The following is a 19,140-nucleotide window of genomic DNA, read 5'->3' as shown; positions in this document are numbered from 1 at the left end:
CCACTTCTGAAATAAAGCTGCCTTAGAGGGAAGTAGAATGTTCATGTTGGTTATACGTACATACAACTAGGGTAATTACCACATTTGCTTTGAATTTTTGGACTGCTGTCTGACTTTATTTTACAATATTTATAGTTTTGCCTGTAATGCCCATTTTCCTCATCTTATGTGAGTATGTTCATTCAGAATTACCAAAGTTGAACAGAATATTAAATTCAGTAGTGGACTTGAAACCAAAACTCAAAAATTCTGTATGAGAGGATCTCTCAGTTGTATAGCACTTTTATGTGAGATTTCTGAGACCATAAAATCTATTTATCCCCTCCTGGTGCTCTAGAACATGCTGTTGGTGCTGATGCATTTTTATTTCGGAAAGATAGAGGGCACCTTGGCACACTGATCGCTGTGGATTTGGGTTTTGTGTTTCTATTTCATGTGTTCATGTTTAATACTTTCTGGTCTAAGCCTTTTATGCCAGGTATCTGCTCACTCATTTACTTGGAATTCTGACAAACTATGATGCAAATGACTAGCTCAGTTATGAGTGTCTTTAAAATCAGTGCTCCAGTATTGAAAAGGTCTAACTGTCCTGGCTTGATCTGTGGCATTCAGGGTACTAACCCTCCAGTTCATGTGTAGTCTGCATAGTCTTTCATAGTGAAGTACTCTAGCACTCCATTTTTAATATCACTAGCATTACTTAACAATGCATGGCCATATGAAGTGCATGCATCACTGTGCCTGTGAACATAACCTGATATAAGTTATTGCTGGCATAGGATGCTCCTTTTTTTTTTTTTTTTCTTATTGTGATATGTTGCAGACATCAGAAGTTAGTATGTGAGCAACATTTACCTGACTAAACATATTTTGCTATTAGTTTAAGCTGAATGGTCACTGGCTTGGGTTTTTTCTATGCCCTTCTCACGTGTAGTGGGAGGACAAAGGCGTATTGCATGCCATGCCATCTAAAAGCTTCTCACACCATGTTTATGCAAGCAATATACTCAAATCTGTCTAGATTTGGTAAAATTTCGATTTTTGCTTTAAGTAGTATTATTGATAGATTTCTAGGCGGGGAACCTATCTTAAATTAACAGGCATAGCTGCTGATGTTATTGCCGTTGCACTTTTTTCCTCCCATTCTAATTGTTTTAATAAATCAGTTGAGTATAATTACAGACAGTTATGGTACTGGACTTGAATCCATCCCTTGGTTAGAATTTCCAGTTTGAATACCTCCTTAAATAATTTTCTGTCCTTACTCCTTTTGCTGTGCCAGAATGGAGTACACTATCCTGGATATGTAAGTCCATTTCTTGTAAATACATTGGTTATTTAAAGCAATGAAAAATACATATTTGTCATGGTTTTATATATATATTACTAGTATGTCTGAGCTTATCTAAAATACGTGAAAATTGTCTTCATTGAAGGTACCTGCTCCTATCACATACCCATTGACCACGCCTCAAGTGCCTGTATATGGAATGGTAAGAAATGTGATTGTCTTATATTCCTGAAAAACCTAGTTGTGTCCTCTAGTGAGTTGCATGGCAGGCACTGTTGTGCTCAAATCACCCTGCAACTTACATGTACTGTTTCATAAGGTCAATAGCGTGTGAAATCTGATAGCTTTTTTACACTGCATTGGATGAGATTACTTTAAATTTAATACAGTGAGTTTTTTTAAAAGTTTTAACTTTACTACATGTGTGTGTCTATAGGCTTTTTTTCTACTAACTTAGAATGCAAAAAGTTGTGTCTTCTAGAAGTAGTTTGAATTTTATATACGTGTTTTGTGGGGGTTTTGTTTTTCTAACAGGTACCTCCTCAGGTTGGAGCTGCTCCTTTGATGGCACCTCAGTCAATGATGTATACGCAGCCGGGTTTAAGGCCAACAAATCCTTTTGCACCTGTTTCTGAAACTCAGGTGAACTGTTTTCTTTAATCTTGAGACCGTACTGAAACTTTAGTCTTGGTAAAAGCAACCAAATGCTTCCTGAAGGGCTTAGAATATATTTCTGCTTTTGAAAGTGAAGGATTCCTCAGTTAAAGGCAACAGCTTTTGCTGGCAAGGAGGCAAATTCAGATGGCGTGAGCATGCATATGTAGGAAGCAAGGAAGAAAGTAAAATTTAAATATTTAGTGGCTAACTTTTTTCTCTGTGTCAATATTAAGAAAATGGGAGTGGTGAAGACACATAGAATTTAAACTTCTTATGACATTAGCTGGATACTTGGTTTAGTCATACTGACTAGAGCAGTGGTGAAAGCTTTCTGAAGGATCAGCTGGTAAGGCAATAAAAAAGGCATGGACAAGAGCTCACTTAAGTTGAAGAAACTGTGTACTCCTGTCATCCAGATATGTTGGTCTTTATGTTCCTCAGGGATGTTTTGAAATGCCAAAGCCAATAGTCTTAACTTGCAAGTAACAAGGCAGTTGAGTAAATTCATAATTCTAAAACACTGAGAAATCATGTGTTATGTAAGTGGCATTAATATGTAATCTCTGCTTCACAGATACAGTTTATGTAGAGCCGCCAAAGCAGCAAGATGTGAGAACAACCAAATACTGGTAAAAAAAAGAAAAGACTGCATTTCAATCTTCCCATGATGTATTCCTGAGCAGGGCAACTGTTTCTTGCCTGTGTAATACAATACTATTTTGAATTGCAATGCTTTAGAGATTCTTGTTTATAATAGTCACTGCAGTGTGAAGTAATGTTTGTTCACTGATTTATTTTTTTTTTTTACCTTTTTTAACTGCTCAGCAGAAAACTGTATTTTGAGGTTGACTCGGAAGGTGCAAGATGGATTATGTATCATCTTCAATAATGAGAAGAGGGGTTACGTGATTGCTCTACAACCTTACTCATCAGTGGATTACCTTAGGAAGTTAACTGAGGATGTCAAAGCTATTTATTTTTTCCATAAATTTTGTGGCTGTTGTAACCAAGACACAAGACAGATGAAGTTGAGCAATAAAATTTTTATGTGCTCTAATAAATACTCTGATAGAGCAATGCTTGCATTATCATAAGGAAAATATTGTGTGAAATCAGACAGCTTTTTCAAATTAGAATAGCTTATAGTAATTTGCAAACTTTATAATGTGAGTTTGAAATGCTGTGAATCAACAAGATATATACATATTATATATATACATATATATTAAAAAAAATAAATTGCTCCATTGGTATGTCAGTGTTACATGGCTAGTTTAAAGAGCCAGGCTCTGATACAGGCTGAAAGTCTGTGGTGGAGTAGGGGAAACAAGTGTGTTACGGAACAGCATGTGCAGCCTCCAACAGGTGTCTGTAGCTGCACTTCCATCGAGTATCTTCTCTGCAGTTAGCATTTTTCATAGCTCAAGGAAGAGTAGCTTTGGTGGCCAGTGAGTGAAGGTATCCTTAAGAACAGCAAATGGAAGCAGTTAGAAAATCATGTTGCTAACTGCGAAAGAGGCAAGAGATCCAATTACATTTTTTTTTAATCCATGAGGTCAAAAGAAGCAAACTTTGCAATAGTGCTGACACTTGCGAACTGGCAACTATACTGAAATTATCCAGCTGTAGAGAATAGCTTGTGCTGCTTTTCTGAAATACAAACCTAGCTGTAAACCATATAAAAGTAATTATTTTTAAATGTGTAAATATGTGCAGACTTTTAGATAAACTTTTCTTTAATGCTGCAGTAATCTTTTTCATCTGTAGTAATGTCAAGGTAAAAATGCTATGTTAAGAAATCCGGACTCCTTTTGAGAGGAAAATCTTTTACATCAGCTAATTTATGAAGTACGCTATTCATGATGGGTCAGATGTATAGAGACTTCTGGCACATCTTTTGTATTTTACAATCTTCCTCCAAATCTGAAATCGGCTTTGAAAATGCCTTATCTTGTATTTTTCAGTGTCTGGTAAAACCTGATAGCATTAAAAAACAACAACTACAAATAATAAATGGAATTGGGAGCAACCTTTCTTCCAGAAGTTTTGTGGCAGAACACAGCGAAAAGCTCTCCTGTAAAATGACTTTACTAATGATAATATTAAAGCTGAATTTTCAAAAAATGAATAGTTTTCTATTGTTAAAATAAACAGACCTCCAGAGTAGCATGTCTTTTATCTTCTGGAGAGTCTGTAAGTGCAGAAATATCTCTGACTCTCACTGTAAATGCAAATAGGCCTGAGAATCTTGTCAAACTGTCCTGTAGAGAATTTCTAAAATACAGTGTCTTCTTCACAGTGGGAACAAGCCTTTTTCTAAACGCTTAATTCTGCCCAAAGAGTGCAAAAGTAGTATTTCTTAACCCTATGGAAATATTTTTGCCAAGTGAAACGGCCCAAAAGAAACAAAATTAAAAATCCACCTCCCAACCTTTGGAATCTGTAACCACTAACTTCCTGGGAAATGTAACTTTGCAGAAATCTAAAACTCTTTGAGTTTCTGAATGTGTATTGATTTTGATTTTTATTTTTTTAAAAAAAGAATTTGGACCATTATATAGCAATGTGATGTTCAAGTCTGAATTACAAAGGGCTTCAAGCTTTAATCCACCTTTATTGGGTTGAACAATTGTACAATTTTAAGCCAATGAGTTATTCAGTGCCTATAGTTACCCTCCACGTGATGAGGGAATAGATGCCATTTAGAATGGGTCATTGTGTTGAGGGGACTGTTTGTTTTGGAAATAGTGAATTCCATTGATTTATTCAGCATTGAAAAGTCTTGAGTTCAAATTAGACCAGTACCTGTAGTAATAAATGTCTGGGCATTAATGACAGAGCTGAGGGCGCTACAAGCAGGCAGTTTCTGGCACTGTAAGCTGTTAGGTCTCTTTCTCATACTGAGTTGTATTAAGTAATAATCCATTATTTTAATAAAATATGCAAATAAATGCCTGGCAAACAGTATATATTTGTTAAACTTTATTGCAGAGCATTCTGAATATCTGGAGTGTACTTCGCTCAGAAATGGATTTAGTACTAGGTATAGTTTGCACTACTTCTGATTTGCTCTGGATTTTTTAATGCTGCTTTGGTATGCTTTCTTGTAGCAAAGCTGTCTGATACCAATTCATTTAGTATTAAAAAAGGAGAAACAGCCACAAAGTACATCCTAAAAACTTTATAAGCTACCTTCTTTTTAGTCTCGTTCAGAATGTTTGGTACATTGAAACACAGCTTTCAGATGGATCCTTATGAAGAAAAAAAACTGATTTACTTGCTTCTTGCTGCACGAAAGGGCACAGGGCTCCTTCTTGCCAGTCCCTTCCTTGTGCACATGTTGGAATGCATAAAATGGCAGAGTGCTGTCTTTTAAATAATGTAGTTCATACATAAGTTTTAAAAAAAACCCCACCAACAACTTGGGATGCCGTCAGAGCTTTTATTTGCTCAGAAAACAAGTTCTCCAGAAAACCACTTTGAAGACGAAGGTTGTTGCTGAGGCTAACTGTAGTAGCTCACAAGAGCTGCAAATAGTAGTTGTGATGAGTAAAACACTGAAGAGAGATGTATATAAATGTGACTTTCCCTTTTGTTTCCTTCCAACTGGTTTGATCAGAATCCTGTTCTGAATACTTCAGAAAGCAGATAACTAAGATTTCCTCCTTGTTCGGACAAGCATGGAGTGACGACTTTAAAGTATGCTGTGCGCTTGGCATTGTTGTACTCTAGCGGGTCACTCGAGCCTAACTGTTGGGACTTGGTGCTGCTACAGGGAGGCTGTCTTTCATGGGATATACCATAAGATAACTTCTGGGGGGATTTGGAAAGGCTGATTGCGTTAGGCCTGTTGGACTTGAAAGTGTACCTCTTTTTAAATAACTGGGGTTTTCTAATGTTCTCTAGGTATATTTTGACTTCACCTCCAAGAAGTTACTGATTTATTTTTTATTTTTTTTTTTAATTTTGGACACGTACTAGAGAAATCTCAGTTCTGTGCACATAGTGGTGGGATACTTGTAGGTAAACAAATAACAAATGGACTTCTGTTTATAAAACAAAACCAAACCACACACACACACAAAAAAACCCCAATTAAAAACCCTTCTGACTACAAGACTGAATACAGGGTGTATCCCCATCTGGGTTTTTTGATGTGTGGCAGGGAGGGTGGGGTTACAATTAGAATAGTATGCACTGTGGATCGGTGCTTGTGCTTAATTTGTACATAAAAAGGAAAACTTTGTTTTGAGTAGTTTGTATTGTAAGGACAACATCTAAAGGCACTGTGTATCAGTCATTTATTTCCATTTAAAAGATTATATTTTTGAGCAATGGAAACTACGTTATCATTTATACATTACTGATAGCTAGGAATATAGAAAACCTGTTGCTATTACTCTGAAGATGTATCTGACTTGTCATTAATCTATATAAATCACTGCATCGCTACTTTTATGCAGATTCTCATGATCGTTTATTTAAAGAGATTGTAGTAGCTGGTACAGTTACAGCAGGAATTGTAACATCAGATCTTTCAGTAGATCTCAAACATGTATCCTTGTGATCGAGTTGAATACTTTACCAAATGTTTGGCTGGAATGTCATCTCGGAGCAATGACAAAATAGGTGCTGGAACAGATTTCCCTCACCCCCAGCCCCACTTTACATTATTTATTTAATAGGTCTCGTTTTGTATGTTATGTTTTTCCCCATAACAGGTTTGTGCCTTTTATTGGATATTTATTTAAAAGGAGCTACTATAATTTAGGTTGTTCAGGCATTTTTTCAGATGTATTCTTGTACAGCTCTTCCTTTACGTGAGTTCCTTCATTTTATAAGAATACAGAATGTGCGGAAAATATACTAGCCACAAACTGGAAAAAAATTTTTGAGGGTTTATGTTCTCTGAATTAATTTTTTTAAAAAAAAAAAAAAAGCCTAAGCACAAGACTGGCTGTGTCGGTATTTTAATTGCGGAACTTCACAATTTGTTAATACACAAACTGTTTGTTTTTTAAAAACTGCTCATATCCAATTATTTGATGAAACAAGTTTTGGAAAAAAAATAAATAAACTTTGGCACATGCAAGGTGTGTGCGTGTCTGTGCTCGTTCTTTAGGCGGTGCTCGGGCTTAGGGCTCCGTGTGATGCTCACGGCAACGGCTGCGGGGCTGCCGAAGCAATTACTCCGCTCCCTTGGGATTTACGCGGGGGTGCGCCTGGTTTCGGTGATCGGTGGGGCTCGGTCACCGGGCCCCAACGCCGCCGTGTCCGGCTCCCCGGGCCCGGTGGGGGGCGCGGAGGCCGCCGCAGCGCCGCCCGTGGCCGTGTAAGCCCTCCGCATCAAGGAGCGGCGGCGCGGAACGTTCTCCCCGCGGAGCCTTTACTCCCGGTAGCTGCGGCTCCTCCTCCCCGACGGGGCCGCCTCGGCCACCGCCTTTCGAACAGCTGCTTTTGGGTTTCGTGGCGGTGGTAGGTCGGGTGCCAGCGTGGGGGCAGCACCGTGGCCGCCCTTTCTCCCGCGGGCCCTGCGCCCCCCGGGGCGGCGCCGGGGACACGGCGCGTACAGCCCGGGCAGACGCTGCCGCTCAGCCTCCGCAGCGGCGCACCGCACAGAACGTACGGAGTAACGAGGCGGCGGCGGCGGGCTCGGCTTGTTCTACCCGAGCGGTGCCGGGCGCGGGGACGGCAGGCGCAGGCACACGCGTGCTACGGAGCGCAGCCGCGCCTCGCCGCAGGCAGCGGGCACCGCCTCGTGCCGGCCACCGCCCCGCCTACCGCCCTCATTCCCGCCTGCGCCTCGGCGCGTCACTCAAAGCCCGACAGCCAATGGGTGGGGCCGCGCTCGGCGCTGGCGTGATGACGTATCGCTGCGGCGTCCCGGCGAAGGCCGCGCGCGCACCATCGGTTCCCCAAGATGGCGGCGGCCACCAGCGGCGAGACGGGGTGCGGCGAGGCGGCGGCGGGCGAGAAGCGCGGCCCCCTCGGCATCCCCGAGGCGGTCTTCGTGGTAAGCGGCGGCTCCGCGCCCCGGCGGTGGGTTGGCGGGGGGAGGGGGGAGATGAGGGCCGCGTTCCGGCGGCCGGGCCCGGCCCCTGCGAGGCGGTACCTGCGGCGGGGCCGCGGCCTGGCGAGCGGGCGGCGCCTGAGGGAGCGCGACCGGCGGGGCTGCCCCTCACGGCTCGTCCCGCTGCGGGGCCGAGTGGGAGCTGCCAGCCCGGGCCGCCCCGCCGCTCCCCCCGGCTGCCCCGCGGGCCCGGCCCGTTCTGCCGCGCTCCCCTCCGAACCGGGCGAGCGCCTCAGCGCCGGGGGCGGGCGGTGCCTCGGCCCTGAGGGATTCCATGGGGTGGATCCGCTTTGTATAGAGTCTGCCTTGGCGTTATTAAGGATTAAGGCACTTTACAGTGAGCTCAAATCCCCCTTTGAAGCGTTACCGTGCTATTTCCCTGGCCAGCTCGCACACCAGCGAGGAGCGTGTGGCGAGTGAGCCCCCGTCACCCTGCCGAGCCACGGCTCCTCCCGGTGCCTGCCTGGGTCACCTCGGGCCGAGCCACGGCTCCTCCCGGTGCCTGCCTGCATCACCTCGGGCAGCGCCGTCCCGCGCTCCTGGCGCCCTTCCCTGCGCCTTCCTCGCGTCGGCTTGTTCTTGACTGCTGAGCGGCATCGCTCTTCGGAAGCCACCGCGGTGTCCAGCCAGGTTTCCTGACTCCTCAAAAACCAACAGATGTGTGTCCTTTGGGAAACAGGCAGAACGTCTTTATCTGACTTTAAAAAGGTCATTTACCAGGCATCTAATAATTCTGTTGACTGGTTGAAAAGAAGAATTCATCGACTTACAGAATGACATGATGTTGAAATTATCTGTTGTTCGCTTTCTGCTATAAGCTAGCTTGCCTTGATTGCTACTTTATGTTGTTTGATCAATATGTATCGATCCAACTGGCTATACCTGCCTGCCTCGGTGTCATCTTGAAACAGCAGATATCTGCCCTGAATGCTCTTTATTGTACTGCTTTATTACTGGGATTTTCTTGGACTTTGAAGATCTGTATTTCTCAGATCTGTCTTGTTATCTTTACCAGAGCTACTTGGACCGATTAGGTGTGGTTGCTTTTATAGAAATAAATGGATTTGACTTGCATTTTGGGATGTCTAGGTGTAGTGCAGTGCTTGTATTACCTGTGTCTTACTAGGGCATAGGCCCTGAACAAAGGGGTACAGCACACTTGTTTTCAGTGCATCCAGGTCCTGCTTTTCTTTATATTCTCTAACAATTATTGTGGTCTGGCAAATCTTATTGGGATTAAAGCTGTTGCTACTGGCAGCTGCCTTCTTTCCACCTCCTTATGGGAGACTAATGTAGATGCAAGCGAAAGGAAAGGGCCATGACTTCAGCTGCCCTGCAAGACTTCATGATCGTCATGATAGAGGAGAACCTGTGGTACTGTGCTGACTCCACAGTGGAGGTGACCACCCTGGCAGGGAGCAGGAGATACCCTCACAGTGTTTGTTGAGGCTGGTTATTTGTCACATCCCTCATGTTCAGTTCCACCTTGTTCCCTTCTGACACTTGTGTCTGAAGTATCTCATATGCTGTACCGTGCGACCTGGGCGAGTTCTGTTCTCGTTCTGTGCCTCTGTTCAGTTCTTTGTAATCTGGTGTCTGGATCTAAACCCCATTGCTAAAACCCTAGCTCTCGGTTTTGAGGTGCTCTAATCAAATACACATGTCTCTTCATAAGAGATCCTTGATGATGGATCTTGGAGTACTTGGATGTAGATGTTAAAATAGACCTCTTTTATTCAAAATCAGCATATGCTGATTTTAATGGTATTCTGCTCCATAAAGTGAAATTACTAGTGTCTAGAGAGTTGTTTTCACTACAGGTATTTTCTTCAGAAAATAGGTCTCTGTTTCAAAAACATTGTGTACTGTCGTGATGATAAAGACTTGCTGATCACTTGCTTGAGACACCACACTCCCCACCTCCTCCCCATGCTACGTGGGGCAGTCTTTCAGTGAAACTTATTTTCAAAGATGTTTTCTTTGAGTGTCTTGATTCAGTAGAGGCTTTTCAAACACTTTATGGCAGATACCTTTTCTTAGGCATTGCTCTGTAGCTTCTTGTACCTCTCCAGATTGTAAGTGACATTAAGCACTAACTCGGGCTTTTACTGGAGTTTAAAACCCACTCCAAATAATACTTCCAACTCTGTTTTCTTTTGAGCCATTGTCCACATGTTTCCAGATAAAATGCCTTCCTTATTCTGCCTTCCTTGGCATGTGTGGGAGTGGGAGAACAGGGAATGCAAATCTGTCCCTTTTGTCTTGTTCTCTGCATGTGCCCATAGGTGATGATAGCTCTCTGCAGAAGCAGAGTGAGTGGCTGCAGCTCTTTTTTTGGATCATCACTCAGAAGATAAACATCAGGCCACATGAAAATGTGCTATTCTGCTGTATTTCAGGGCTTCTACAGAGTGTTCCTCTGGCTTTGCTTGAAGTTTGCAGACTGTGTTACCTTTACGGTATGCAACAATGGTGTTTTGCCAGTGAATTTTCTTCCTGAAAAGATAAAGATGAGTTTGGGCAGGTCCTTGCAGAGCCCATAAGGTCATTCTGCAGGTGAGGTGTGGTGTGACACACCATGAAGCATGGGTCCTAATGGCATTGACACCCAGCTCTGCTTCGGAGCTGTTCGGTTCGAGCTGAGAACAGTGACCGTGTCCCAGCCTTGCAGTTGGGTAAGGCAAGCCAAAAGCCCACCCAGCGGGGCTTGGAAGTTGCAGTTGGAAAACCTGGGTGGTAAATCTGAGCCCGCCTGGGGCACTATGTAGTGGTAGGAGATCACCAGTATACAGAGGGCCTGGGTTCACTTCTCAGCATCTTTGTTTCAGGAGGGGCTTGGGTTCTGTCTTGTCTCTCTGTACAAGCAGACGTTATCTGAGGAAGAGGTGGGGTGCTGGGCAGTGCGTGGGGTGAGTTGTTGCCCACCTGCTTTTTCTTTCTGTCTTGGGTGATTTACGTGAGCAGAACAGCTTCCACAAGAGGGAGTTTCATTTCAGAACATCCTCAGGCCTCACTTCTACAACAATTGCCCGAATCTAATCCTTGGGTTTTTTGCTTAGAGCTTCTCCAGGGGCTTCATCAGGAGGCAGGAATGCTGCTCATTCTGTTGTTGGGAGGTAGCTTAAGGCATTCCTCAGGCTAGTTAGTCTGACGTGTTCTCGAGTTCTGTTGTACCACCTAGGTCTTGCTGCCTGCTGAAGTCTGTTGTCGAGTCCGTATTTCTGCTGCAGACTTCCTTAATGATAAGGAAGGTGGGTGACTTCTTACCAGGTTCAGTAATTTCATGGTAAGTTTCTTTAGCCAAGGGAACTTAGGAGTCGTAATGAGGGGAACCAGCTGTATGTCTGATGTTACTTTAGTAACGTATCAGAGTCTTTTTCTGACGTGAAGCTATGGAACGGAAACGCCTGGTTGAAAAGGAGAGGCTGAAGAGGCCTATAGTAGACTTCCATCAGATTTTACAGAGCTATATAGACAAATAAGGACAGAATTACCGCAGCGGACAAGTGTGGCCCTTTTTGAATTATGCGTAGGTAAATGCTGTCAAGGACAGAACCGTGTGGTTGATCTCTGGCCCCACGTGCCTTTCAGGAGGCTGAGAACATTGCCCCCAGGCAGATGAACTGCTTCCTGGGAGTTTGCCAGAGGCACTTGCGGAGGTCAGCATCCTTGCCTGCTCAGGCCTGTCTTCTCCAGCTACTTTTCCAGTCGATGGTGGGACTGGCTGGAATTGTTTTCTAGAGGTTTCTTTGGCTTCCTGCTGACTCTAGAAGGAGCTTTGGAAGAGAAGCTGTTTACTACCATAAAGCCTGCCTGAGCAGACACTGCCGTTTCCCCCCCTCCCTTTGCCTCTTTCTCTGCTACACCATGCTTGATCAGGCCATGATTCTTTTCCTTCATCGCTCTTATGTGAAATAGTTTGCAACGTGGTTAGCCACAGGGAAGCATTATCCCTGCTTTACAGGTAGGGAAGCAAGGTTTAGCCATGGTCTGAGGAAATCCATCCCCGTTTGGTGTTACTTGACAATGGCCAGGGCTGAAAGTGCCACTAACAAGGTGCTAGTAGATATGGTTATGAAATAATCCTTGCACCTATTCTGTAGTTTCCTACCCCAAAAAGGGGGGAGGGGGAAGTGAAAAGGTGGCTAAGTAAGAAAGGAAACAAAACGATTTTGTGCTTCACTACAGAAAAAACACAGTTTGTTTCATGTAGAAACCCCTCTAGACTTAGCAGCTGCAGTGGGATGATAGCATGTCTGTATCTAGGATTTGTGTAAAACTCTTCTAACACTGAGGGTTTCTTTCTCCCCTTAAAGGAAGATGTAGATTCTTTTATGAAACAGCCTGGAAATGAGACAGCAGATGTAGTTCTTAAGAAGTTGGATGAGCAGTATCAGAAGTATAAATTTTTGGAACTTAATCTTGCTCAAAAGAAAAGGAGGTAAGTCATAATTTTTGCAGAATTGGGAAATGTTTAGCACAGTTCTATTTTTTTAAAAATGTAAGTCTAGTGGTTTTTTTCATATCCCAAGAAGTAAAAAGTGGAATTTAGGAGACCTAGTATTTGCGGTGCTTTCAGGAAAGCCCAGGGTTTTTTTCTTTCCTCTTCCTGAGAATTACATGCAAAAGGATTTACAATATTGCTGAATTGGTCCTTAGCCTTTAAAGGCCAAAACCTACTGCGATAGTCTCTTAATTTTGTTAGCCTAGTATAAATACTTTTTTTGTCAAAAGATTACTGTATCAAGCCTGTAACTTTGGGTTTAGTAATCTCATCTGTCTTCAGTGGCTTCAGTCCTGATGTGAAGCTAGGCAAGAAGCAAAATTTTCAAAGCTTCAAGTAATGTTTTATTTAGATTAAACTTCTTTCATGGACAAATAGTCCTCGCAGTTTCTGTCTGGAGGCCGCTTTGGCAGCCGCTGCTGTCTGAACCTGCTGGCTGCAGGGGAGGGTGGCCTGGAAGGGCCTGGGGACCTCAGCGTCCTCGCTATGGGAGGGCCTGGGGACCCCAGCGTCTGTGCTAGGCTGTCAAGGAGAAGGGGTGCCCTGGACTCTGGAGAGAGCTTGTGTTTTAACAGTGTCAAGTCTCGTAGTGCTAAACTGTTGGTCAGAATAGTTTGTGGACCTCAGAAGAAACACACTTGTTTTGTTTGACCTACAGTGGTTTTTATCTGTATTTCTACTGAGGTTTCCCTCTCCTCCAGGGAGATCAGAAATAGGCAAAAATAGACTGTTTTAGCAAACAGCTGTCTGTTACCGTGAGTATGTGTTTGTTCCAGTTTGAAAGCTGTGTGTATTGCTGCGCTTCAGAAACCCAGTGAGCCACAGAATGGGAAGAGGCAGGTGAAGCTGTAGCTGAGGTGCCTTTATATGCCATATCTTTCAAATCTGCATTTGTAAGCCTGGAAAGATGTTAAGCATTTCAAGTTTTAAAATGGAGGTTGGATTGTATAATAAAACTGATCACTTGTTTAGGAAACTTTGTGTCTCTGTAAAATAATAAATTATGACTGTTGTTAATTCACAGGCTAAAAAGTCAGATTCCTGAAATTAAACAGACATTAGAAATTTTAAAACACATGCAGAAGAAAAAGGTAAACTATTTTGAATATCTAATGAGTATAAGAAAAGCTAACTACCTTTCCACCCTAACAGAACACATTGCAAGAAATGTTTTGGAGAGCACACTTAATATGCCTTTATAAATAACAGAATTGTTTTTAAAGGTATGTAGTACTTTTTGAAAGCTAGTTCAAAAAACATTAATGTTTGGAATGCAAACTTCACTTTTAATAGCGTGTAGATTGCAGCTAAGCTTTGACCTCACCTGTATTCTTTATGGAGATTTCTGCATTGTGTGTATATATATATATATATCTTTTTAAAATGCGTTATTCTTGGAGCTCTAACTTTAATGTTGAAGTAAAATTACATAGAGTTCCACCAAAGTTAATAAGGTATTGATGGCAAAAAGCAGAAAAGTGTGCTCTGTACTGTAAGTTTTGTGTCTTTGACAGAAGTTTCCAGTGAAAATAGCAATTTTAAGTTTTATCATTTGTCTTAAGGATTCCACAAATCCAATGGAAACCAGATTTTTATTGGCAGATAATCTCTACTGCAAAGCTTCAGTTCCTCCTACAGATAAAGTTTGTTTGTGGTTGGGGGTAAGTAAAATGGAACTTTCTCTGAAACTGTTTAACTAACTTTAAAAAGGCTTATAAAAGACAGTGTTCGTTGCTGTCTCATCTGTACTTGTGGCTATGGGCATAACTGTTCATGTGTGCATAGCAGAGCCGTGCCCTGTCAGCAGGGCAAATCTAGCGAGACAATTTCAATGCGCTGGTGAAGGCTTCACGTTCAGTTTTATTTGGTGCCTGAACAGTAAGACTTCAGGAAACTGTGATTTTGCTGGATCGTTCTTTCCAAAAAGCATTTTCATGAATGTTTTCTTTATCACTTCTATCGCTCTGTCATTCAAATTACCATCCAGCGTTGCCTGGGATAGGAGTGGGCCCAGCAAAATAACTTAGTTTGGCAAGTAGCTTCCCATCTTCTCTGTTATTTGTATTTAGCATCTTGCTTTCCCTTTTCATGCACGTTTTTAGGGAAAGATGGGATTTCTGTTACTCACAGGTACCTGCCAGCATTTAGAGTGGAATTTGTGCTAGACTGGTGGGATCTGAGCTCAAAACACAGATCCCGAAGTCCTTAAGCAGTATTAGGTTGAGATACTTTGTATCAGAAGCTTCCTTATATGTGGAGATCACCTGCTAATGTTTATTGTGAGACTTCTAAATCCGGGATGTTCCCAGATCCCTGGGTTGGCTGCCAAACAAAACTGCTTGGCTAGGACAGAAACATTGTTGACATGTGCAGCATCCGAACTCACTGGGCAGCGACTCCCAACCTCTCCCACTTCTTTCCTATCCTAAAAAGATTTGTCCGATACCTGTGGCTTGTAGGAGACTGTCTTCAGAATTCACAACCGGTGACTTTCATGGAGCATCCCAGGTTTATTTTGTAACACAGGAAGTTCATCCTATTGCTGGTTTATACAGAAAAGCTATAACGAAATGCCATGAGCGGTTTATTATATGTAGGTGTTCTTGGCCTTCTGCCTTTATCCTCCTTGTTGCTTACAGTCTGCATGTGGGGCTGTGCATATTATTATTATTGGGGAAACTATGTCTTCTAGCTATTTTAAAAGAAGAATGGCTTCTCTCTCTTGCAGCTCTGTTTAGTGCTCCTGGGAGCCTGTCTAGTTAGTGGTATGTGGCTGTGGCTCTGCTCACTGCACAGTTCTTGAGTGGCACAGAGCTTCACTGGGGCATCTTCACTCGATACTGCTCTTTTTATCTCTTCATGTGGTAGCTTCTTACTGAAATAAAGAGTTGTAGATTAAAAAACCACCATGATATAGGGTAGGGCTTTTGTACTCGGTGTATCTTTAAATACCTGTAAAACTTCTTGCTAATGACCAATGCTATTAGGCTGTGTGCCAGTGTTCCACACAGAGATCCTAAGGTTAATCTTGAACACAATAAAAATTGTTTCTAGAGTTGTGTGGCACTTGAAAGGTGCTGCTAAGAAAAGTGAAGTTTCTCGCTTTTCCAATATGTTGGAGATACTGATACCTGACAGGCTAAATGCAGTACATGGGGAGAGAAATCCCATATTGCTTAGCTATAGGAAGAGAGCTTAAGTCACTAGGGGGGTTTATTACTCGGTTACTGAGGTGGTGGGGGCCTCAGGTGGATGCTGGTGTTGCTTGTCTTCAGTCTCGTTGTCTTGGCCTGTCAGGACAGCCTTTTGTTAATGTGATAAGTTATAAACAACAGCCCGAAATGAGCCTGCTACGGCTTATTCCTTACAATGCAAGAGTAAAAGTGTTTATCGATCTTTCTTTTTCTTAGGCCAATGTGATGCTTGAATACGATATTGATGAAGCTCAGGCTCTGTTAGAGAAGAATTTGTCAACAGCCACAAGAAACCTTGATCTTCTAGAGGAAGACCTGGATTTTCTTAGAGATCAGTTCACCACTACAGAAGTCAGTATCCTTTTTTTTTTAATCTGTGGGTGAAGGGGTGTGTACCAAAGGTAACATACAGCTAATAACCCATTTCCGGAGTTGCGTTTATCTGAGGCTAGCTGCCCTTAAAATTCTGTAGCACTCCAGGAACCTGACCTTTCCCAGCAGCAGAAGGGGATACTGTGTTTCCAGTGCGGAGCTTAGGGTTGGTGTTAGATGTCACAAAGCTTGTGTTTGTCACTGGGTCCCCCAAAACCTGCTGCGGTGGTTGCACACCTGGACTGGGAGCGAGTTGGAAGTGTGGATGGGTGCTGTGGATTGATCGCCAGGGGACCATTTCAAAGCAAAGGGGACTCTTCCTTCCCCTCTAAAGCGTATGAATATTGTTCTTCAGGCTATTGCTGATCACACCCGATTGAGCCACTATTGCGGTGTTCTGCAGGCAACCCAAGGTGCTGCAGCAAGCCTGGCGCTAGCTGAGGCGTTGCTCAACTTGGGGGGGGGGGGGGGGTATTATCACGAACCACCTCCAGGGGTGTGGGATTTTCTTTTACACTTGCTACTTAAAAACTATTTTAATGATGAGCGTAGCCGTCAACTGAGGCATTAAGCTTAGTAAATGAAAGCACAACTACCTGTTTGTTCAGGTTGATGCTTAAGCTGCCATAGTGCTGTGGGAAGTTACGGATGCCCGAAATAGGCAAATACACCTGATAGGGGCAGGTTGACTGAAACCAGAAAAGAATGGCTGTGAGTAAAACTGAGAGTGTCTTTCTCTGTTATATCCTTTTGGAGGTTTTAGAGTAAATGGTATAAATGTTGCAGTTATTAGTGTTCCTGTGTGTTAAGGCTTTACATGAAGTCGGCTCTTTCATTAAATCGTTTCTGTATTGACTGGTAAAGTGATTGAAGTGTGGCCAGCTGTATACCCTGCTTTTTCCCTTTTCTTTCTTTTTGTTTTCCTCCCCTTTGCTGAATGCATGAATTATTTCCTTAATTACACACCCTCAGATATGGCTAGAGTTTATAATTGGGATGTAAAGAGAAGAAACAAGCAAGACCCTTCAAAAAACAAAGCATAGTTTTGCCAATTTTAAATGTGGTTTCAATTTCCAAATACTTTTTATTTAAACACCCCCAAAGTTCATTCTTAAGGGACTGAGTTACTTTAAGCATTTCAGTTGATGGTAAAATATATAAAAACTAATGGTGAGCACCATTTTATTTATTTGTAAACTCAAAATTTAGTTTCGTGCATGCTTCATGAAATGAATTATTTGAAAAGGCACCACACAGTCCAGCAAAGGCCATTAGTATTTTGATCAGGCCAGTCTGTCGTAAGTAAGTTTCTACCTGAGCACTTGTCTGAAAAGTCGAGAGGGGCATGTATGAAATGGAGTGTGACATTTTAGCGGGTTAAGGTAACGCAGGGGTTTCCTTTTGCATCTCTGCGTACAGCAGATGAAGTCAGAAGTCGATTTGGGCTGGGAAGACATGCAGCTGTAATGTTCTAGGAAACAGAAAATACAGTGAAGTCTTGGATTTTGTTTCAGTCAGTTAATTGGCAGCACCAATCTGCAAGCATTCCTGGATATCCACTTCGGATAAACTTGTTTTTAATAATTATTGGTTAGTTAACTGCCTGTTACTGAACTCTCAGCACTTTACATACAAGAGTTTGTGACTTGTCTTCAGAGAAGCGTGGTAAATGGAGTAAACAGCACAAGCCTGGGTCAAGACCGCAGGCGATCTCGCCCGTTCTTTTTCATACATGTGCACACGTTGCTTATTTTTGCAAATGCATTGATCAAGGACCCCAAAATGCTGATAGCCTGTAATCATGAACCCCCCTATTTATGATCCCTCAGACAAGAAGTCCAGTTCAAAAAATGTCTTAATGCTCTCAGTCTCCCAGGTGGTGAAACCTGTATTAGGTGAGGATGGCTTACTGAAGCATGACTTCTGGTGTTTACAGTTGGAATATTTTTTTGGTTCTTACCAAGCCTTGCAAGATTGTTGCCTTTTACCTCTGCAGTCTCTTTCCAAAATGAAATGCTCAGTGGTGATGTCAGTGGCTAATATTCACATTCTGTGACTGAGAATACAGGTTTCGCTGCGAAATAAATGCAAATGTTAACTGTTCAATCTTCATGTAAGAAACAATATACCTGTAAATTTTTTGTACTTTTATTTCATGATATTAAAATAGTAAAACTAAACAGTTGTGGCAAACAGCTGTTTTTGTGCATCTTTCTTGGTGGGAGAAGGTCATGAATCTGATGTTGATCTCTTGTTTCCCTCCTTTAACTGGGGGCAGGGGGGTGAAAAAATTCAGTTGAAGCAGCAAAGTGACAAGTGTAGCTGCCAAATATGGGCTTGATTGTGAGTCAGCACATCCCAGCTTGTGACTACGAGCAACAGCTGTGACGGCACTGTGGCTGTAAAAGAGGGTGAGCTGCAGGAATGGCCGTAAGCCAGGTGAATCCTTAACTGCTGCTCACAGGTAAGTACCTGGGCTCGGCTCGGGCAATGCCGTTTGTTCCAGTGCTTTGGCTGCAGCAGGGAAGCGTTTACATCTCAAGCGTTACGTGACTGAACAGGTACCTGCCCGCTGCCACGCGGGGCTGAGCGTGGGGCTGCTCAGGCTGCAGGCTGCTTCTCTCCCTCTTGTTTTAAGAGCATCAGCAATGATGGGAAAGGCAGCTGCAAACGCGTCCTGATTTCTCTTGCAATTTTCTCTTCAATTTGGATTAATGAGATCCCAACAGGCTAAAGCGTGCTCCCCCTCCCCCTGGCTGGTCCTAGGGCGGCAGGCGCCTGCCTTTGTTGCGCACAATGAAATGACGAGTTAAGCATTTCTGCACCGGCAAAACAAGTGCTGCGTGCAGCTGCCAGCGACGCGACGGGGGTGCGACGGGGGTGGCAGCACTAGAGCTGGAAGCGCTCAGCAGGTTTCAAAGGTAGCTGGCTGGGGGGAAGGGGGGTGGGAGGTGGCTGTGGCCATCCTAAAGCTCGTTGTGGGGTGGTGGTACAAAGTAGATTAAAAAACCCAAAGCTCATAGACAAGAAAAACTTTTCTGTGACTGACCCC

The 19,140-nt window shown here is 43.1% G+C and overlaps 2 protein-coding genes across 7 annotated transcripts in view; both read left to right on the top strand.

Moving 5' to 3' along the window:
- The window catches only part of LOC101914228 (phosphatidylinositol-binding clathrin assembly protein-like), a 33,991-nt gene extending 26,947 nt beyond the window's left edge, over window positions 1–7,044 (top strand). For 4 of the 6 annotated variants that reach the window (XM_055817831.1, XM_055817834.1, XM_055817835.1 and 1 more), the window contains 3 exons: window positions 1,437–1,493; window positions 1,826–1,933; window positions 2,523–7,044. In XM_055817831.1, the coding sequence (XP_055673806.1) occupies window positions 1,437–1,493; window positions 1,826–1,933; window positions 2,523–2,537 (180 nt within the window). In that variant the 3' untranslated portion in view covers window positions 2,538–7,044. The remainder of the gene's footprint in view (window positions 1–1,436; window positions 1,494–1,825; window positions 1,934–2,522) is intronic. The other 2 variants (XM_055817833.1, XM_055817832.1) reach the window with 2 other exon arrangements.
- A 761-nt stretch (window positions 7,045–7,805) lies between these two features.
- VBP1 (VHL binding protein 1) lies at window positions 7,806–18,281 on the top strand. The gene is made up of 6 exons (XM_055817961.1): window positions 7,806–7,961; window positions 12,335–12,459; window positions 13,547–13,613; window positions 14,085–14,183; window positions 15,933–16,071; window positions 17,061–18,281. The coding sequence occupies exons 1-6, from the start codon at window positions 7,869–7,871 to the stop codon at window positions 17,129–17,131; spliced, it is 594 nt and encodes a 197-aa protein (XP_055673936.1). The 5' UTR covers window positions 7,806–7,868; the 3' UTR covers window positions 17,132–18,281.
- The last annotated feature ends 859 nt before the right edge of the window (window positions 18,282–19,140 follow it).

Source organism: Falco peregrinus, chromosome 13, assembly GCF_023634155.1.
Source record: "Falco peregrinus isolate bFalPer1 chromosome 13, bFalPer1.pri, whole genome shotgun sequence".
Taxonomy (NCBI): Eukaryota; Metazoa; Chordata; class Aves; order Falconiformes; family Falconidae; genus Falco; species Falco peregrinus.
Note: the sequence above shows the minus strand (reverse complement) of the source record. Positions and strands in the feature narration are given on the sequence as shown.